The 18,775-nt window shown below is 42.8% G+C and overlaps 1 protein-coding gene across 8 annotated transcripts in view; it reads right to left on the bottom strand.

Annotated features, from left to right (window-relative positions):
- The window catches only part of APC (APC regulator of WNT signaling pathway), a 344,325-nt gene that overhangs the window by 193,538 nt on the left and 132,012 nt on the right, over window positions 1–18,775 (bottom strand). For 7 of the 8 annotated variants that reach the window (XM_033929104.1, XM_033929106.1, XM_033929103.1 and 4 more), the window contains one exon: window positions 10,969–11,121. In XM_033929104.1, coding sequence (XP_033784995.1) covers window positions 10,969–11,103 — 135 coding nt within the window. In that variant the 5' untranslated portion in view covers window positions 11,104–11,121. Of the gene's footprint in view, window positions 1–10,968; window positions 11,122–18,775 lie in introns of those variants that run through there. The other variant, XM_033929111.1, reaches the window with a different exon arrangement.

Raw genomic sequence — 18,775 nt, 5'->3', positions numbered from 1 at the left:
CACAGGGAGGAGGTGCAGTCCTTCGGGGGAGGGGGGGGAAACAGACCTTCTTTGGTGGGGTGCAGGCCTTCAGGGGGGACAAGCAGGCCTTCAGGGATGGGGTGTAGACCTTCAGGGGGGACAGACCTTCAGGGGAGGGGGCCCTGGTGTAGAAGTAGATGGAGGGAAGAGGGGGTTCAAAGAGATGTGCGTATGCCGGACTTTGGGGAGAAGAAATAATTGGTCTAAAAACAGAGGAGAGGGAGAAAGATGGTGGACAATGGGATTTAGGGATGAAAGGAACAGAAAGGGAGAGATGGTGGACCCTGAGGTGGTGGGAAAGGAAGGAGAGATGCTGGATGAAAGTTGAGAAAAGGTGGTTCTGTGGATGGAGATAAAAAAAAGGAAAGATGCCAGACCTCCAGGGGAGGAAAAGGAAACGGAAGGGGAGGACAGAGATAGAAGATGGATGGTTAGCATGGAGAAAGAAGGGGATCCTGGTAAGCAAGTTAGAAGACAACCAGAGCCTGGGACCAATAATATTTGAATAATGACCAGACAACAAAAGATAGAAAAAATAATTTTATTTTCTGTTTTGTGATTACAATATGTCAGATTTGAAAAGTGTATCTTGCCAGAGCTGGTGTTAGACCGCAAACGTGAGCTAGGATTTAACAGAGAGGAAAAGTCTTTTTTGTTTGTTTATTTTGTTCAAACCACAGCGCCAGTGTGGTTAGGAGAAGGCAAAGGGGGTGAAGAGACTATAAAATAAACCCACCAGGATGTTTGAAATAAACACCCAATTGGGCAGGAAAATCAAATCGAATTATCGATTCAATAGGCTGAATCGAATCAAAATTTTGAATCGGGCAGCATTACTGTGCACCATAGATTTAACTATTTATATTCCATCCATACCTTATAGGTTCAAGTGGATTACAGTAGTATGGGAAGATTATGTACTTACCTTGATAATCTTTTTTCTAGTAAACAAACATATCATTCTTGAATAACTTTGGGTTGTGTATCTCTGATCGCGAGATCTGGTGTAGAGAGCCTCATATACATTTTTTTCTGCTCTGCCTCCCCTTACTCTGGGCTGGCCTGTAACTCCTCAGTACATATCAAAACAGATGGCCAGCCCTAGAGAAGAAAACATAACAGGGAGGGGTACAAGGAGTTTCAATGAAAAATAAGTCTGTTCTGCTCATATTACCAAAAACTAGGCTACAAAAAACCAAAATGTGAATACCAATAGAAGATAACCAAAACAATTGGCAATAACTTTTGGCTCCCACTGAGAACAATATTAGCGTGTGGACATAAAAGCAAATATTTAATAACACATCAGTATGGGCACTCCACCATACGTTTTAACTTCGCCCTGGGGAACAAAAATGGATTTTGAGTTAAATATTGTTATGCCTGCTGGATTAAACGCTGAGCTGGAATGGATGACGTTCGTTTGAAAGTAGGTGTGTTTGGGAGCTCTGTGATTGGTTGACTAAGTAACGAGTTAGAATAAGAGAGAGAATAGAGACGCCACGGCCATTTTAGATTTACACGGAGATAGTGGTGTTATTTCTTTAATGGTGAGTGAGAGTATCGTTGAAATATGTTGAATGTGGTTTTATGTAGATGGAATGCTTCTGGGTATGCTGAATATTGTGTTTTAACATTGCAGGAGATTACTCCTTGAAACAGCTCTTAATGCGAAACGCTGAATTCATGTTGGAGCCCCATTCAGTATATCTACATAAGATGAGAAGTTATTTATTGGCTTTAAGTGTATTTAACTATTTAAACATTAAGGAAAATTAATTCAAAGGCCGATGAGGAGGCTGGCTACTTTTAGACTTGAGCATTAAATAAATACGATACTCAAGGGTAGCCGCTGAGGCCATGTATGAAAAAATTTGAAAGAAAGGCTCTTGAAATGTTTTGAGTATATGAGAATCAATTGCTAACAAATGATATAAGCAATAAGTGAAATTAAGAATATTAAGACAGAAGAGAATGTGGTATTTATTGATATTTTTAGTACATATACATAAGCATGGAATAATGAGAGAAAGCCAAAATGGATTTAGTCAAGAGAAATTTTGCCTCATCATTCTACTGCATTTCTTTGAAGGGGCAAATGAACATGTGGATAAAGGTGAGCCAGTTGATGTTATGTACCGTATTTGCCGGCGTATAAGACGACTTTTCAGTACCTTAAAATCCTCCCCAAAGTCGGGGGTCGTCTTATACGCCGGGTACTGTTTACATGCAGTGGCGTACCAAGGGGGGGGTGGAGGGGGCGGTGCGCCCCGGGTGCCAGCCCTAAGGGGGTGCTCCCGGCCTTGCCGTTCAATCCCCCCCCCACCCCCGAAGGACCGCTCGCCCCACTGACCTTCCTGCACCACCTGTGAAGCAGTCCGCAGCAGGATCGCGAAGTCAGCGTCAGCGATCCCGCCCCTCCTCTGACGTCAGAGGAGGGGCGGGACCGTGGCGCAGGAAGCAGCGCAGGGATCGCTGACGCTGACTTCGCAATCCTGCTGAGGCTGCTTCATAGGTGGTGCGGGGAGGCCAGGGGGGCGAGCGGTCCTTCGGGGTGGGTCGGGGCATCAGGCCTTCAGGGTGGGGCGGGCGGGCAGGCAGGCAGGCTTTCAAGGGGGAGGGGGTGACAGGCAGGCAGGCAGGCCTTCAAGGGGGGGAAAGGCAGGCAGGCAGGCCTTCAAGGGGGAGACAGGCATATAAGGGGGGGGACAGGCCTTCGGGGGGGTGCAGGCCTTCGGGGGGTGCAGACCTTCAAGGGGGGGACAGGCAGGCAGAAGGTTGTGCAGAAGGTGTGCGGAAGAAGGGGTAGTCTTATACGGCGAGTATATAACAAACTCTATATTTTAACTGTAAAAGTTGGGGGGTCGTCTTATACGCCCAGTTGTCTTATATGCCGGCAAATACGGTACTTGGATTTTCAAAAAGCATTTGACAAAGAACCTCATGAAAGACTTCTGAGGAAATTAGAAAGACATGGGATAGGAGGTAATGTCTTATTATAGATTAAGAACTGGTTGAAAGAAAAATAAATGTCAATATTCTCAAGAGAAAAGGTAAATAGTGGTGTTCCCTATGGATCTGTGCTGAGACCACTGCATTTTAACATATTTTATCAATGACCTAGAGATAGGAATAACTAGTAATAAATAATTATGTAATTTTGCTGATGACAAAGTTGTTTGAAAGTTGTTCAATCTCAAGAGGATTGTGAAAAATTGCAAGAGGATCTTGTAAGTCTGGGAGACTGGGCATCAAAATGACAGATGATGCTTAATATGAGCAAATGTACGTGGGAAAGAGGAACCCAAACTATAGCTACATGATGCAGGGTTCTATGTTAAGAGCAAGTCACTGCCCAGGAAAAGGATCTAGGTGTAATCGCTGAGAATACATTGAAAACCTTGGCTGAATGTGTAGCAGCAGCTAAAAAGCAAATAGAATGTTAGGAATTATCAAGAAAGAAATAGAAAGCAAGATGACATGTTAAAATGCCCTTATATCACTCTATGGTATGGCCGCACCTTGAATACTGTGTGCAATTATACTATCTGTATCTCAAAAAAGATGTAGTAAAATTAGAAAAGGTACAGAGAAGGGTGACAAAAATGATAAAAGGAATGGGATGACTTCCCAAAGAGGAAAGGCTGAAGTGGCTTGGACTCTTCAGCTTGGAGAAGAGATTTAAAACAAACTGGAGAAAATATTTCTTCACAAAACGTGTAATTAAACTCTGGAATTAATTGTTGGAGAATGTGGTGAAATCAGTTAGCTTAGCAGGATTTAAAAAAAGGTTTGGCTAATTTCCTAAAAGAGAAGTCCAATGACTTGGGGAAATCCATAGCTTATTCCTAGGATAGGTAGCATAAAATCTGTTTTACTACTTGGGATCTAGCTAGTTTGGTCTTGTTGGAAACAGGATACTAGGCTTGATGGACCTTTGGTCTGTACCAGTACGGCAACTCTTATGTTCTTTTATTCTAATCTGCTGGCTTTTATCACAAACCTATCTATGGTTGTTCCTGGATAGTCGGATTTTTTCTTTCTTTTAGATGATATACTATGGATTTCTGATGCATATGATGCAACTGAAACACTATCCTGGAGAGATAACTCTGAAACTGAGGAAAAGGAGGATGGTGATATCAAAGGTGTATAGTTTCCAGAATCCTTTAGGTTGATGATAATTCCTCTAAACAAAAAAAAAAAAATAAAATAAGTGCTGTTATTTTATTATTGATACCATTTCTGCTTATTTAGTATTACTCATTGTATTCACTGCCACTCAGTACTGCCCAAAAAAGGAATACTTGCTTGTTTCAACTCTTTATTTCTTTGTAACAACTGTATCAAAATGATGGCAACATGCAGTAATAATGGCATATACATATTTTTGCTCAAATATGACAATTCTTCAAGGCAGTTATGCTAAAATCAAAACATTTACCAGTCTAAAGATCCGTACGAACTTAAGGAAATTATTCACCCAGAGAGTGGTAGAAAACTGGAACGCTCTTCTGGAGTCTGTCGTAGGGGAAAATACCCTCTAGGGATTCAAGACAAAGTTGGACAAGTTCCTGCTCAACTGGAAAGTTCACAGGTGAGGCTGGGCTCATTTAGAGCACTGGTCTTTGACCTAGGGGCTGCTGTGTGAGCGGACTGCTGGGCACGATGGACCACTGATCTGACCCAGCAGCGGCAATTCTTATGTTCTTATGCCTGTTCAAATGTTTCTTTTGTCACTTTCATCAAAGCACTTCTCATGATGTTGTTTCATTTGGGCCACCAGGCCTTGCATTTCTTTGTTGCAGTGTTTGCATTTTACATTCATGCCTGTCTTTCCCATAGGTTGAGGAACTTCATTAAAATATTCCCAAACTGGGTCTCTTTAATAGCCTGCTGCCATTATAGGTTTTCTCCTTCAAGGAGAGGATAATATGATAAACCTCAGGCTATACACACAAAGATCCCAAGACTTGTGGAGTATTCTGCTCAAAAAGTTTAATTTTAATTTTTACTGCTTGCCTCTCCCTCCTCACACTTAGCTCCTTGTGCAGATATATAAACTTAGCATTTAAGAGATATGGGGTTGATTCTGTTTACATCAATTTGCAAAGGAACAATGGGGCTAAGGTCTTTTTCTCAACTCTGTATATTTTATAACATTTTTGCAGTGATGCAGCAGCATGTTATCCCTGCAGACACAAATTCACAATTTTGAGGTATGCAAAACCAAACATCTGTGATATCTTCTAGATAGAAAAATTGCCAGTGATATTTATGAATAGATTAATGGAATTCATTTACAAAAAAATTTTAAATGTGCATGAATATTCAACCTTATGCTAAATAAATAAAAACTAATCCTTATTTCATAATGAATAACGTTTAGTCTATCTGCCTCTTTTACAAAGCCGCGCGGCAACAGCCCCAAAGCCCTTTAAATCTCTATGGGCTTCGGGGCCGTTAGTGCAGGGCAGCCGCTAGCGCAGCTTTGTAAAAGAGGCCGTATGTATCTTAGACAAAAAACTATCTTTAGATATATTTTTAAAATACTTTTTTGAGGAAAAATCTAATTTAAATTTTAAAAATCAAATTAAAAAATTTTTTAAATCATTGATTTTTATCCACGCTGCTACTTGGTGGAGTCGTCAGTCTTGGAACATTTTGAGTGTTGCCCATCACTTGTAATTCTAGGAGATTGATGTAGAGAGAGCGTTTGTTCTTGATGAGACCATACTCCCCAAATGTGGAGGACAACCAGATGATCAACTCATTCTAACATCAAAAGCATCTGTGGTTAATAGCTTTTAGCGGTGGGGGAGGGGGCTGAAAGGGAAGACCTCAAGTGAAATTGCGAGGCACCATCTACCATTGAAAAGAGTGGCAGAGACTTGGGGCGACTTGGATTAGAGCTGATGCCCCATGTTTTGAGACCACTGGGTTGACAGGATCTACTGTGTGACTCTGAGGTGAAGACATGCAAATGGGGTGACATATTCTGTAAACACCATGTGACCAAGAAGCCATAACATCTTATGTGTGGTAATGCAAAGCAGGGTAGAGATAGTTTGACACAGGTGAATCAGATTATCAACTCTCTACATCAGATAAAAAGCTTGACTTTGTGTAGTGTGTAAGAGAGCTCCAATGAACTCCAGCATCTGATATGGGTGCAGATGGGACTTTCAGTAGTTGATGTCAAACCTGAAAAGCTCCAGAAGATAAACTGTTGAAGTCATGGCATACTGAGCTACTTGCAATGATGAAGCTTTGATCAACCATTTGTCCAATTAGGAAATTAAATGAACCCCCCATGAGTGAAGAGCTGTTGCCAATACCACTAGGCATTTTGTGAAAACTCATGGGGCCGAAGCCAGTTTAAAGGGCAAGATTTTGCTTTGGAAGTGTTAAGATTACACTTTCTATGAGAAGGTAGGATGGATTTGTGAGTGTAGACCTCTGAGATCTAGAGAGCATAGTTAATTGCTTTTTTCCATGAAGTCCTGTTCAGTACTGCCTCTAACATCCCCCACCCTCTCAGAGATTCCCTTGAGATCTCCTGACTCCTCATGACCGGGTGCTTGTAAAGCTTTTAAACTGAGAGGGCGTGGAGGGCTCGCACCTTTGGCACGCGATGATTTATTACCCATATTTAAACCTTGCCTTCTTACCTCTGGCGCCAACATAACCATGCCTTTTTGTGCAAGAACTCTACTGGTAAATTTACTTTTATGAAGTTACCTCTCACTCTCATGCTAATACTAGCACTCATGCAGTTTTGACCCCGCAGCTCATTCATGAGCCAGCAGTGTCTCCTAAGTCTAGGCCTGATGGAATTCTCCCATATCTAGGATAAATCTTATTGATTACTGAGGAATCTTATTGATTACTGAGGTTTTGCTGAGGCAGTCTTGCAGCTACTTGCATATTCCTCCTTTTGCTCTCTGCCGGGGACATCAATCCCAATCTTGGTCCTCCTAATCAACTCGCACCCTATTCATGAAGGTCATACCACAATGTCTCCAATCTCATTTCTGTTCCTCTCCTACCCATCATCCCTTCTCTACCTTTCTCAAGCGCCCTGTGGAATGACCACTCTGTCTCCAGCAAGCTTGCTTACATCCACGACCTCTTTATCTCTCAAACCCTCCATCTGCTTGCACTAAATGAGACCTGGCTCTGCCCTGAAAACTCTATTTCAGTTGTCACCCTGTGTCTTGGAGGTTACTTTTTCTCCCATACACCTTGCCCAGTTAGTAAAGGGGGAGGTGTCGGGCTGTTACTCTCAACCCCTTGTAAATTTCAACCCCTTCTTTCCTCCGTCAAAGACCATTACATTCTCCTATATGCTCCTCTACCCATCTGTGTAGTGGTCATTTACCATCCCCCTGATAAGTCCCTCTCTTCCTTTCTCACTGACTCCTGGCTTAACTTCTCTCTTGAACCTTCATCTCCTTCAATCATTCTTTATGACTAACACTCACACTAATGACCCCTCCGACTCTTATGCTTCTAAGCTTCTAGCCTTAACATCCTATTTCAATCTTCAGCCATGCTCCACCATCCCCTATCCATCAAAATAGCAACTGCCTTGATCTTGTCTTTTTCTCCAACTGCTCCATCACAAACTTCTCCATTGCAGTTCTTCCCCTCTCTGACCATTATCTGGTAACTTTCATAATTCATCACAAATCCAACCAATATCCACCACAACGTTCAGGAACCTTCAGGCTATTGACCCCAGTCTGCTATCCCACCCCAACCACTATGCTACACAAGTCTATAAATGAGTTTGTCCTCTCCTATAATACCATTTTCTCCCCCGCTCTAGATACTCTCACTCCCCCCACTCTGTAAGGAGCTCCAAACCCCAGTCCTGGCTGACCTCTAAAATCTGCTACTTACATTACTGTGCCAGGTCTGCTGAACATCTTTGGCTCAAATCCTGTACTAATGCTGAATTCTTACAGTTCAAATTTCTCCTGACCTCTTTCCAGTCTGCTCTTTCACTTGCCAAACACTTGACTAACTTTCTCCGTTCCAACCCTCACTATCTCTACACCACACTGAACTTCCGCTCCAACCCTTACTATCTCTATGCCACACTGAACTTTCTACTCAAAGTGCCCTCACCTTCAACCCGTCCATCACTCTCTCCCCAAAAAAAAAAACTTTGGCTGAGTACTTTTATGACAAGGCCCTTGAGTTCTCTAATGAAGCCATTTCCAGCTTTCATTCCCCCAGCACAATCTATCAACCCTTCCTAGGCCCCTGCAGACTTTTCTTCCTTTTCTGAAATCATTGAAGAAGAAACTAGTATTGAATTGTTTCCTGAGATGATGGGTCATCCTGGAGGATCTGTAATTGATTTATGTATCTTTGGTAATACATATATGGTTGGAACCACTGAGGTTTTTTCTATCAGATGTAATATACCCTGCATCCTTTGCTGTTTTAATGAGTGTATCAATTTCATCTTCAAGAACTTTTTTTAAGCCCACTGAATTCTTCTCAATGAAAGAATATGGAGTTTACTTGATCTGAGAGTGGAAAGTGGAAGAAAAAAATCAGTTCACTGGTGCACTTTACCACTGGTAGTAGAAACACTCTTCCTCCTGACTCCAGGAGAAAGACCTAGGTATTTTCCACTATAGTATGATTATTGAACTTCTGCATGTCAACAACTCAATAATTGAGGGAGAATGTGGTAAGATGACGGTATGATTAGGACTCTTCCAAGAATGACTTTTGTTTGTCTGTATAAACAGCAGACAGTGCTGTATCCTATATTATAAAGGCTGACAAAAATTAAACAAAATGACATATCTATAACACCTTCACCCCCTAGTCCTTGTAGTGATACTTAAACATTGAATATGATTATTAATTCTATTTAATCTGTTAACCATTTAACCTACGGATATTGAAACTGGATTGCAGAAATCAGGTTAAGTTGGAGCTTTCATGCTTTAAAAAAAATATAACAGTTGATGCTTCACGCTATGAATTAGACAATATACTCTGTTCTAATTACAAATTACACCATACTCCATTTGGTATTATGAGTTTGATGAAACACTTTGAAAGGATTCAGTAACAATGAATAAATCAACACATGCAAAGGAAAAAGTAGTAAAAGAAGTTAACTCCTTATTTTCCCTTCAAGTGCTTACCTAAACCATTTCCTTTATTTTGTGATGGATTTCAGTTTTTAATGAAACAGAGCAGAAACTAGGGGTAAGATTCTCAAATGTTTGTGGTAAAATCTGACAGACAGCTGTCACGGACACTACTGTAATGATTTCAAAAAGGCAAGTCATTCTTTAAAAAACTACACATGCAAATGAGGTTTGCGGAGGGTCACTAAGTTTGCATGTGCCAATCACTGGTGATAGTGATCAGCACATGCACAGAATAAACACACACAAAAAAAGACCCCAAATCAAAGATTGGCAGGAGGAATGCATGCGCACTCCCTCCTGTTGTCACTGTCAAGCAAACCACACACACAGCAGGAGAGATGCCTACTCCCTCCCACCGCCATGCAACAACCTCCCCCTAGCAGCGGGAGAGATGACCACTCCTTTCCACTGCCATACAACTCCCGACAGCCAGCTCCAGCAGTAAGAGAGATGCCCACTTCCTCCTGCCACCAAGCAACCCCCCCCCCCAACACCCCCTCAGCAGCAGAAGAGATGCCCAGACGACTCCCCTCATGCCTCCAACACCCCCTGCCCCCCACCTTGTTTACAAAGGCCTGCCGGAGGGATGCCTACCCCCTTCAGCCAACAGGCCTGCCTCTTCATTAACAGGCCTTCCCCAACCCGGTGTATCAGGTGCTTAAGGCCTCTCCTATAGGAGGGGCCTTAGGCGTCTGAATCAATCAGAGCTTTAGGCCTCTCCCCAGTGCATCCGGGGAGGGTCTTAAGGCTCTGATTGGCCCAGGAACCTGAGGCATCTGGGCCAGCTAGAGCCTTAGGCCCCTCCCCAGATGCACCAGGCTCTGATTGGCCCAGACGACAAGGCCCCCTCCCATAGGAGGGGCCTTAAGCAACCTGGGCCAATCAGAGTCCTTAGCCCCTCCCCGGCCCATCCCAGGAGGTTAGGGAATCACCTGGCGATAATAGAGAATCATCTGAAGTGCTCCTCTAAATATTAATGACCTCTTTGTAATACATTTATATGGCAGAGTCGGAGACTGCTAGGAAGTTCGGAAAGACCATGGTAAGCCGTTTTGATAATCCACCACTAAAATATATGAATGCTAAACCGGCTGGAACTGGTTTAGCGACCATGTTAAAGTTTTGAGAATCTTCCCCTAGGTGTTTTAGAAACTTAACAAGGGTGGCATCTGCAAGGTGGGTGGTATTTTTTTATTTCCCTAGATGAAGGAGTTCAACTCTGATATGACAGTTAAACTGAACTATTACTTTAAGTAGGTGGTTTATTTATTTTAATAACTTATATACCGCCTGTATCTTAGATAGTTTACAATTCCGCATACATAATAAAGTCAACAAATAACATTACCAAAAACAGTCACAAACCTGTCCTGGGAATCACCAACCAGTCAAGTTTTCAGGATATTCATAATGAATTTGCATGAAATTAGTATGAACTGCCTCCACTGCATTCAAAATTTATCTTGCACTATCCATTGTGGGTATCCTAAATATTCAACTGGCTAGAAATCCCTTAGAACAGTGTTCTTCAACTGCCGGTCCGCAGACCGATGTCGGTCTGCAGCTGGAACGTGCCTCATACCTGAGATCAGTGCAAGCTGCAGGCGGCAGCTCCTACGTGCATCCTGCGCCTGAACCGACAGCCTTCTTACTGATGTCGCAACGGCAGAGGGAAGACTTCCGGATGATGCACAGGACGCGCGAGGAGTCCTCTGAATGGAAATAAGCTTTACATATGGAAAAAAGCACCCATACGTTTCGCTACCTTCATGTTAGATGCTTCCGTTTCTAGCTTTGTAAGATGATTTGAGTTATCTTCCAGTTCCTGTCGAAGATTTGTGTTTTCCATTTTCAGTGCCTCAACTTGCATTAACAGCTGATCATATGAAGCTGCAGCCATGCTGGGCTCCCCCAGAACCTATAAAAGAAAGCATAAGCATCTTACAATGGTCTTTTAGAAAAGAAAAAAAAAAGATTTGCAGTTTAATTCAAATATTATTTTGACTTTCAAAATTCATTTCTGAATCCAGGCAGCAAAATTCTCCAACAACATAACTCCCATAATAGGTTTTAAGTAAAAAGGAGCACTTAGGGCAGGGAAAAGAACATCTCAAAATTTGGAGAAGATGGATACTAAAGAGCTGTAGAAGAGCATTGGGAACCATAAATGAAGGGCACTGCTCTTGAGAAAAACTTGTTATAATTTGTAGTTTAAAAGCAATATTGTTTTTGGAAGCTAGGTGGAGAAAATTAGGTTAATTAAGGAACAAAGGGATAGATGCTCTAAAGTCAGCGATTGTCGCTAAAGCTGTTTTCACAGCTTTAGGGATAATAGTTTTTGCCGACCCGATGCACAAAACAGCCCACCACGTGTTTTTCCCCTCGATCGCCCATTTTCCGATCCAGCCATGCAAATTAGCTAAAACCCCATGCAAAGTAGCCAAGCGATCGATGCACTAACATTGCTTGGCTATTCAAAAAAAAAAAAAAAAGGGGGGGGGGGTTTAGCAATCGGAAAAATTGACAGGTCTGCCTGGGTTTTTTTTTTCCATTTCTTTTTCAATGGCACAGATATTTTGTGTGTGTTACACAGGCAAAATATCTGTCCCATAAAAAAAATGAAAAAAAAAAAGTCCCCCACCACCGATGACGGCCCTCCCCGATGAACGTGGCACCAGGTATTCGCCCCCCCCCCCCCCCAAGAAAGAAAATGACAGAAGGGCAGGTGATGAACAGGGCAGGGCCTAAGGTCTGACATCTGATTTGCTCAGACATCAGACCTTAGGTTCTGCCCTATGCATCATATGGGATACAGAGGGAGGAGCCTAAGGCTCTGATTGGCTCAGATGCCTTGGGAGGCGCCTTAGGTGTCTGAGTCAATCAATTCTTATAGTTTTCAATCTACAAGTAATATACATAAATTTAAATTAGTGTTCCCTGCCATTAAAGGAATCCAAATTTAGGTAGGCTTTCACATTCTTTGCCATTCACCATGGTTAAAATTTGGAATGATCTTCCTTCAGTTATTAGAATTCTCTCTTCATTGACCTGCTTTAGAAATACATTGAAAACATATCTATTCACAAAATTTCCCACAGATAATTGTTAAAAATCTCTTGCTGACATTAATAATAATAATAATAATAATAACTTTATTCTTGTATACCACCATACCCAGGGAGTTCTAGGCGGTTCACATCAATTAAACAAAGTTTAATAAGAAATTACAATAAACTAGATTTACAAGTAATGTAGATATTCAGGTGAGCATGAGGAGGGGAGTTTTCACAACAGATAAACAAAATTTAACAAGAACTTACAATTGATCATAATTACAAGCAATGAGGTGGTTAAGGTGAGCATGAGAGGGGGGGATTGTACAGGTCATTGGAGGTAGTGAGATGGGGGGATCAAAAAGGGGGGGGGACTGGGAGAGATGGGTCGTTTGAGGGAGGGGTGAGAGAAGTGGAAGAGAGGGGATTAGGGATTTTGAGCATGGAATAAATGAGTTTTGAGTATTTTTCGGAAATCCAGGTAGGAGTGGGCCTTGAGCAGAATTTGGGCTAGCCAAGGGTTCTGTTTGGCTGCCTGGAAGGCGAAGGTTTTGTCGAAGAACCTTTTGAGATGACATAGTTTTAGGGAGGGGAAGGCGAAAAGATTGATTCTGCGGGAGTTCTTTTTGTTGCAGTTCAGGTTGAAATGTGGGGTGAGGTAGCTCGGAGATAGACCAAAAACAGTTTTGTAGCAGAAGCAAGCGAACTTGAATAGGATTCTAGTTTCAAGGGGTAGCCAATGTAGTTTGTGGTAAAAAGGGGTGATGTGTTCCCATTTGTTTAAGCCAAATATAAGGCGAACGGCGGTGTTCTGGATCAGTTTCAGTCTCCTGATGGTTTTCTTCGTGGAGGCCAGATAAATGATGTTGCAGTAGTCTAGGATGCTGAGAATGGAGGATTGTATCAACAGGCGGAATGAGGTGTCATCGAAGTATTTTTTTATGGTGCGTAGTTTCCAAAGTACTGAAATGCATTTCCTGACAGTAATATCAGTATGTTTTTCCAGAGATAGATGTTTGTCTAGGGTGACTCCCAATACTTTTAAGGTTTGTTCGAGGGGGAAGGCCATACCTTTCACTTGGATTGTGGTGTCTTTGATTTTGTCGTTGGGGGTTGCTAGGAAGAATTTGGTTTTGTCAGGATTTAATTTTAGTCTGTGGGATAGCATCCAGAGTTCTATCTGAGTAAGTGAGCTTGAAAGAGAGGTGAGCAACTCTGGAGTGAAACTGGTTAGTGGGATGTCTATTGTAATGTCATCTGCGTAGATGAAGAATTTGAGCTTGAGGTTTTGCAGGAGGTTTCCCAGGGAGGCGAGGTAGATGTTAAACAGGGTGGGGGAGAGGGGGGAGCCCTATGGAATCCCACGGCATTATCCCAGCTGTATGAGAGAGAGTCATTCTTGAATACCCTGTATGATCTATTTTTTAAAAAACTGCGAAACCAATTGAGGACCTGGCCAGAGATGCCGATGTAGGCAAGGCAGTCTAGGAGGATGGAGTGGTCAACAAGTTCGAATGCACTGCTAAGGTCAAGTTGTACGATCAGGGCACTAGTGCCCTGGCTGAAAAGTGAGTGCAGGTGGTCGAGTAGAGCGGCTATGATGGTCTCGATGCTGTGGTCCGGGCGGAAGCCTGATTGGTTGTCATTTAAGATACTGAATTTTTCTAGGTATGTGGTGATTTCAGTATTTACTAGCCCTTCTGCTATTTTGGTGAACAGCGGGATGCTCGCAATAGGTCTGTAGTTAGAAGGGGTGTTGAGTGGCTCTTTTGTGTTTTTTATAATTAACTGATTCTCCCTTCATTATTATTCTTCATCTATGGTCTTAAGATTATGTTGTTACCAGTTTGAGTCCCTCTGGGAATGACCTGATATATAAGGCTAAAGATTAGATTAGATTACAGTGGTTTGTTCCTTAGCTCTCCTTAACTGTATTGGATTCTCCTAGATTAGTGACCTAATGGTGAACAAAATTTTCTTTTTGGTTACGATATTGTCTTTTCCTTTTTAAATTTTCTGTTTCCATTGAGGCTCGACTTTTCTGTACAAGTTGTTTCTTGATTGTAATGGGTGAAAATAACATAAAATAAAAAAATTAATCAATTTTATGCCCTATTCTCTGTTGCGCTTTATATAGTTCCTGTTAAGTTTTTCCTCCCCCTCTCCCAATCCCAGAGTAAGATAAATTATTCACTATTAAGACAAAATGCATAAAGGTAGCTGCTAGAAATGAGATGTCATATGAAGACCTTACAGCATATCTATAATCAACCAAAGATCTACAATGCAATCCTCTCCTCAGATTCTCTGTGCTTATCTCATGCTTTCTTGTCTCCACCATGCTTTAAATAAATACATAAATATCTTTAGATTACTCCTAAGTCTACCTCATTTCATCCTTATTCTTCTACAGCACAGTTCTTCAACCGCCGGTCCGCAAACAAAATCTTGCCGGTCCGCAAAGGATTCGGTCCCCGCCGCAACGAAAGGCCAGCGTCAGCTGACTTGCAACTTCCTGTTGCAGTCACTGTGCCGGGACTCCTGCCTTCCACCGCGTTTGCCTCCTGCCTTGTCTCCGCACCTCCAGACCAGCAGCGGCAGCTCTGTATGCTTTTAACTTCGGCACAGAGCTGCCCCTAATCAATAGTTTAGCGCGGTTTCATGAGGCAGCCTTGGGGCCTTTGCTAGGCCGGCCCACATCGCATCATCGAAGCGGGCCGGCTATCAAAGGCCCCGAGGCTGCCTCATGAAATCGCGCTAAACTATTGATTAGGGGCAGCTCTGTGCCGAAGTTAGAAGTACACAGAGCTGCCGCTGTTGGTCTGGACTCTTGGGCCGCTGAAGGAGGGCAAAGAGCAGCTGTCCTGGAGGTTTCCCTTCCTCTCGCCTTTGCAGGTCCCTTTTTTCCACTTTTTTTTTTTTTTTTCCCTTCAAACGGCAACGGGCCCCAGCATCGACATCAATCAAGTAAGTTCCACTGTTCCTTGCAAGCGGTTCTGCTCGGCCAAAGCTTCCCCTCTGACATGAGCCACCCTCAGGGGAAAGAAAGTGACCCACAAAGGTGAGGGGAAGGGGCAGATGATGGAAGTTGGGGGGGGAAGAGAGAGAAAGGGCAGATGATGGAATGGAGGAGATGAGAGAGAGAGAAGGGGACAGATGATGGAAGTGAGAAGAAGTGAGAGAGAGCAGAAGGCAGATGGATGTCAGTTGAGAGGGGAGAGCAGATGCTGAATGGAAGTGGGGAAAGAACACATAATGGATGGAAGGAGGAGATAAATAAAGGGGGAAGAAAATAGTAAGATAATGGAGGGGTGAGGGAAAGGGGTGACAAGCTGTGCGTAGACACAGTGAAAAGAGGGAAACGGGACTAAATAGTAAGAAAGAATTTAATTTAGATGGAGGCAGAAAATAGAGAAGGAAGACCAGAGAAGAAAAGGGAAGAGAGAGCAGAGAATGATATCAGATCTGAGTGGGGGAAATGAGAAGAGAGATATGCTAAAAACCACAGGGGGGAGGGAAGGATAGAGATGCCAGACCATGAGGGGAACAGAAGGAAGATGATGGATGCCAGACCAAATTGGGGGGGGAGGCAGGAGGAGAGATGGCAGGGAAAGACAGACAGTGAATGGAAGGGCCAGATACTGGACTGAAGAGACAGAGAAGGTTATCATGCTGCTGTACCGGGCCATGGTACGCCCTCACCTGGAGTACTGCGTCCAGCACTGGTACATGAAGAAGGACACGGTACTACTCGAAAGGGTCCAGAGAAGAGCGACTAAAATGGTTAAGGGGCTGGAGGAGTTGCCGTACAGCGAAAGATTAGAGAAACTGGGCCTCTTCTCCCTTGAGCAGAGGAGATTGAGAGGGGACATGATAGAAACATTCAAGGTACTGAAGGGAATAGACTTAGTAGCTAAGGACAGGTTGTTCACCCTCTGCAAGGCAGGGAGAACGAGAGGGCACTCTCTAAAGTTGAAAGGGGATAGATTCCGTACAAACGTAAGGAAGTTCTGTGGTAGAAAGCTGGAACGCTCTTCCAGAGGCTGTTATAGGGGAAAACACCCTCCAAGGATTCAAGACAAAGTTAGACAAGTTCCTGCTGAACAAGAACGTGCGCTGGTAGGGCTAGTCTCCGTTAGGGTGCTGGTCTTAGACCAGAGGGCTGCCGCGTGAGCGGACTGCTGGTCATGATGGACCTCTGGTCTGACCCAGCAGTGGCAATTCTTATGTTCTTAGGGCAGACACTGGCTGGAAGAGAGTGAAAAGGCAATGAAAGCAGAAACCAGAGACGACAAAAGGTAGAAAAAAATAATTTTATTTCTATCTTGTGATTCAAATATATCAGATTTGAAATATGTATCTTGCTAGACATAATTGGGGAGTGCAAAGCCCAGGCAGTGCTTCTTTAGCTTCCAGCTGGCTTAGGGCTCTCTCTGACCAGGGGGCAGTTGCCCTAGTTCCACTCCCCTAACACCATTCCTGTCATGTGTGACTGTGGTATTCTGTTACTTGATATTTGTGTAGCATTCTGTAATAATTTGGCTTATTCAGTTTTCTTGATAGTAGAGGGGATATATAACTATTTGAGGCTTGTGCGGATGGGATCAGATGGTTTGTGGGACCGAGCTCACGGGGACGGGGCGGCGATGGTTTTTAAAAAAAAATTTCAGTCTTAGTAGTTTGCCGGTCCACGAAATAATTATTTTATTTCCGCCGGTCCATAGGTGTAAAAAGGTTGAAGAACACTGTTCTAGAGCATCTTTTCCATAGAAAAAGATCTGCCTTCTGTGCATGTATGTCAGACATTTACATTTAATTACTTCCAGGTTATATGTCCCTATCCCACCTATTTTCCAAAGTACAGTATATATGTTTAGCTCTTTAAGTCTGACCCCATATTATGATGAAGACCACTGACTATTTTAATTGTCACATTCTTGACCAACACAATCTAATTTAGATCCTTATATCTCCACAGCTGTACAGACTACAGAGCAGTCTAAAATGAGATCACACGAGAACTACTACCTCATTTTCCTCCTGGTCTTTTGCTTTGCACACAAACATCCATCAGGCTTTCACCACTGCTTTATTGACCTGTTTGAACATCTTAAGATCACTTTATCTGCTGACATTTACTATATTACAAGCTACAAATAATCCCCTATCACATACTCTTTTCCTATATGAAAAACTTCCATCTCCCTATATTAAACTTCTCCCTAACATTTTTATAGCCCATATATGTGATAAGAACATAAGAACATAAGAAATGCCTCTGCTGGGTCAGACCCGAGGTCCATCGTGCCCAGCAGTCCGCTCACGCGGTGGCCCAGCAGGTCCAGGACCTGTGCAGTAATCTTCTATCTATACCCCTCTATCTTCTTTTCCAGTAGGAATTTGTCTAATCCTTTCTTGAAGCCCAGTACCGTACTCTGCCCAATCACGTCCTCTGGAAGCGCATTCCAGGTGTCCACCACACGTTGGGTAAAAAAGAACTTCCTAGTATTTGTTTTGAATCTGTCTCCTATCAACTTTTCCGAGTGCCCTCTTGTTCTTTTATTATTCGAGAGTTTGAAGAATCTGTCCCTCTCCACTCTCTCTATGCCCTTCATGATCTTATAAGTCTCTATCATATCCCCTCTAAGTCTTCTCTTCTCCAGGGAAAATAGACCCAGCTTCTCCAATCTCTCAGCATATGACAGGTTTTCCATACCTTTTATCAGACGCGTCGCTCTCCTCTGAACCCTCTCGACTAATGCCATATCCTTCTTAAGGTACGGCGACCAATATTGGACGCAGTACTCCAAATGCGGACGCACCATTGCCCGATACAATGGCAGGATAACCTCTTTCGTTCTGGCTGTAATACCCTTTTTGATTATACCAAGCATTCTATTCGCTCTCTTAGCGGCCGCTGCACACTGTGCCGTCGGCTTCAATGTCATGTCCACCAATACCCCCAAGTCCCTTTCCTGGGTACTTTTATTTAATAATATCCCTCCCATTGTATAGTTGTACCTCGAGTTTCTGCTCCCCACATGTAATACCTTACATTTCTCAACGTTGAACTTCATCTGCCATCTCATCGCCCAATCTTCTAGTTTGTTCAAGTCCCTTTGCAATTCTTCGCATTCCTCTGTAGTCCGAGCTCCATTAAATAGTTTAGTGTCATCCGCAAATTTTATTATCTCGCACTTCGTCCCTGTTTCTAGATCATTTATGAAGATATTAAATAGTAGCGGCCCGAGCACCGAGCCCTGCGGGACACCACTCGTGACCCTCCTCCAGTCGGAGTAGTGACCCTTCAGTCCTACCCTTTGTTTTCTACCCTCCTTTTAACGTTAAAAATAATACCTTTGCTGTCATACTTTGGTCCATTTTTTTTCTCTTCACTGGACATTTCTTTAGGTTATCAACACATTACATGATGTCTATTCAGTTTCTGATTTTTTTCTCTACTTTATTTTTATTGAAATTTACATTTTTACATGGTGAAATAAACAAATCATTCAGAAA

The sequence above is a fragment of the Geotrypetes seraphini genome, chromosome 1, assembly GCF_902459505.1.
Source record: "Geotrypetes seraphini chromosome 1, aGeoSer1.1, whole genome shotgun sequence".
Taxonomy (NCBI): Eukaryota; Metazoa; Chordata; class Amphibia; order Gymnophiona; family Dermophiidae; genus Geotrypetes; species Geotrypetes seraphini.
This window is presented reverse-complemented; position numbering and strand designations above follow the sequence as displayed.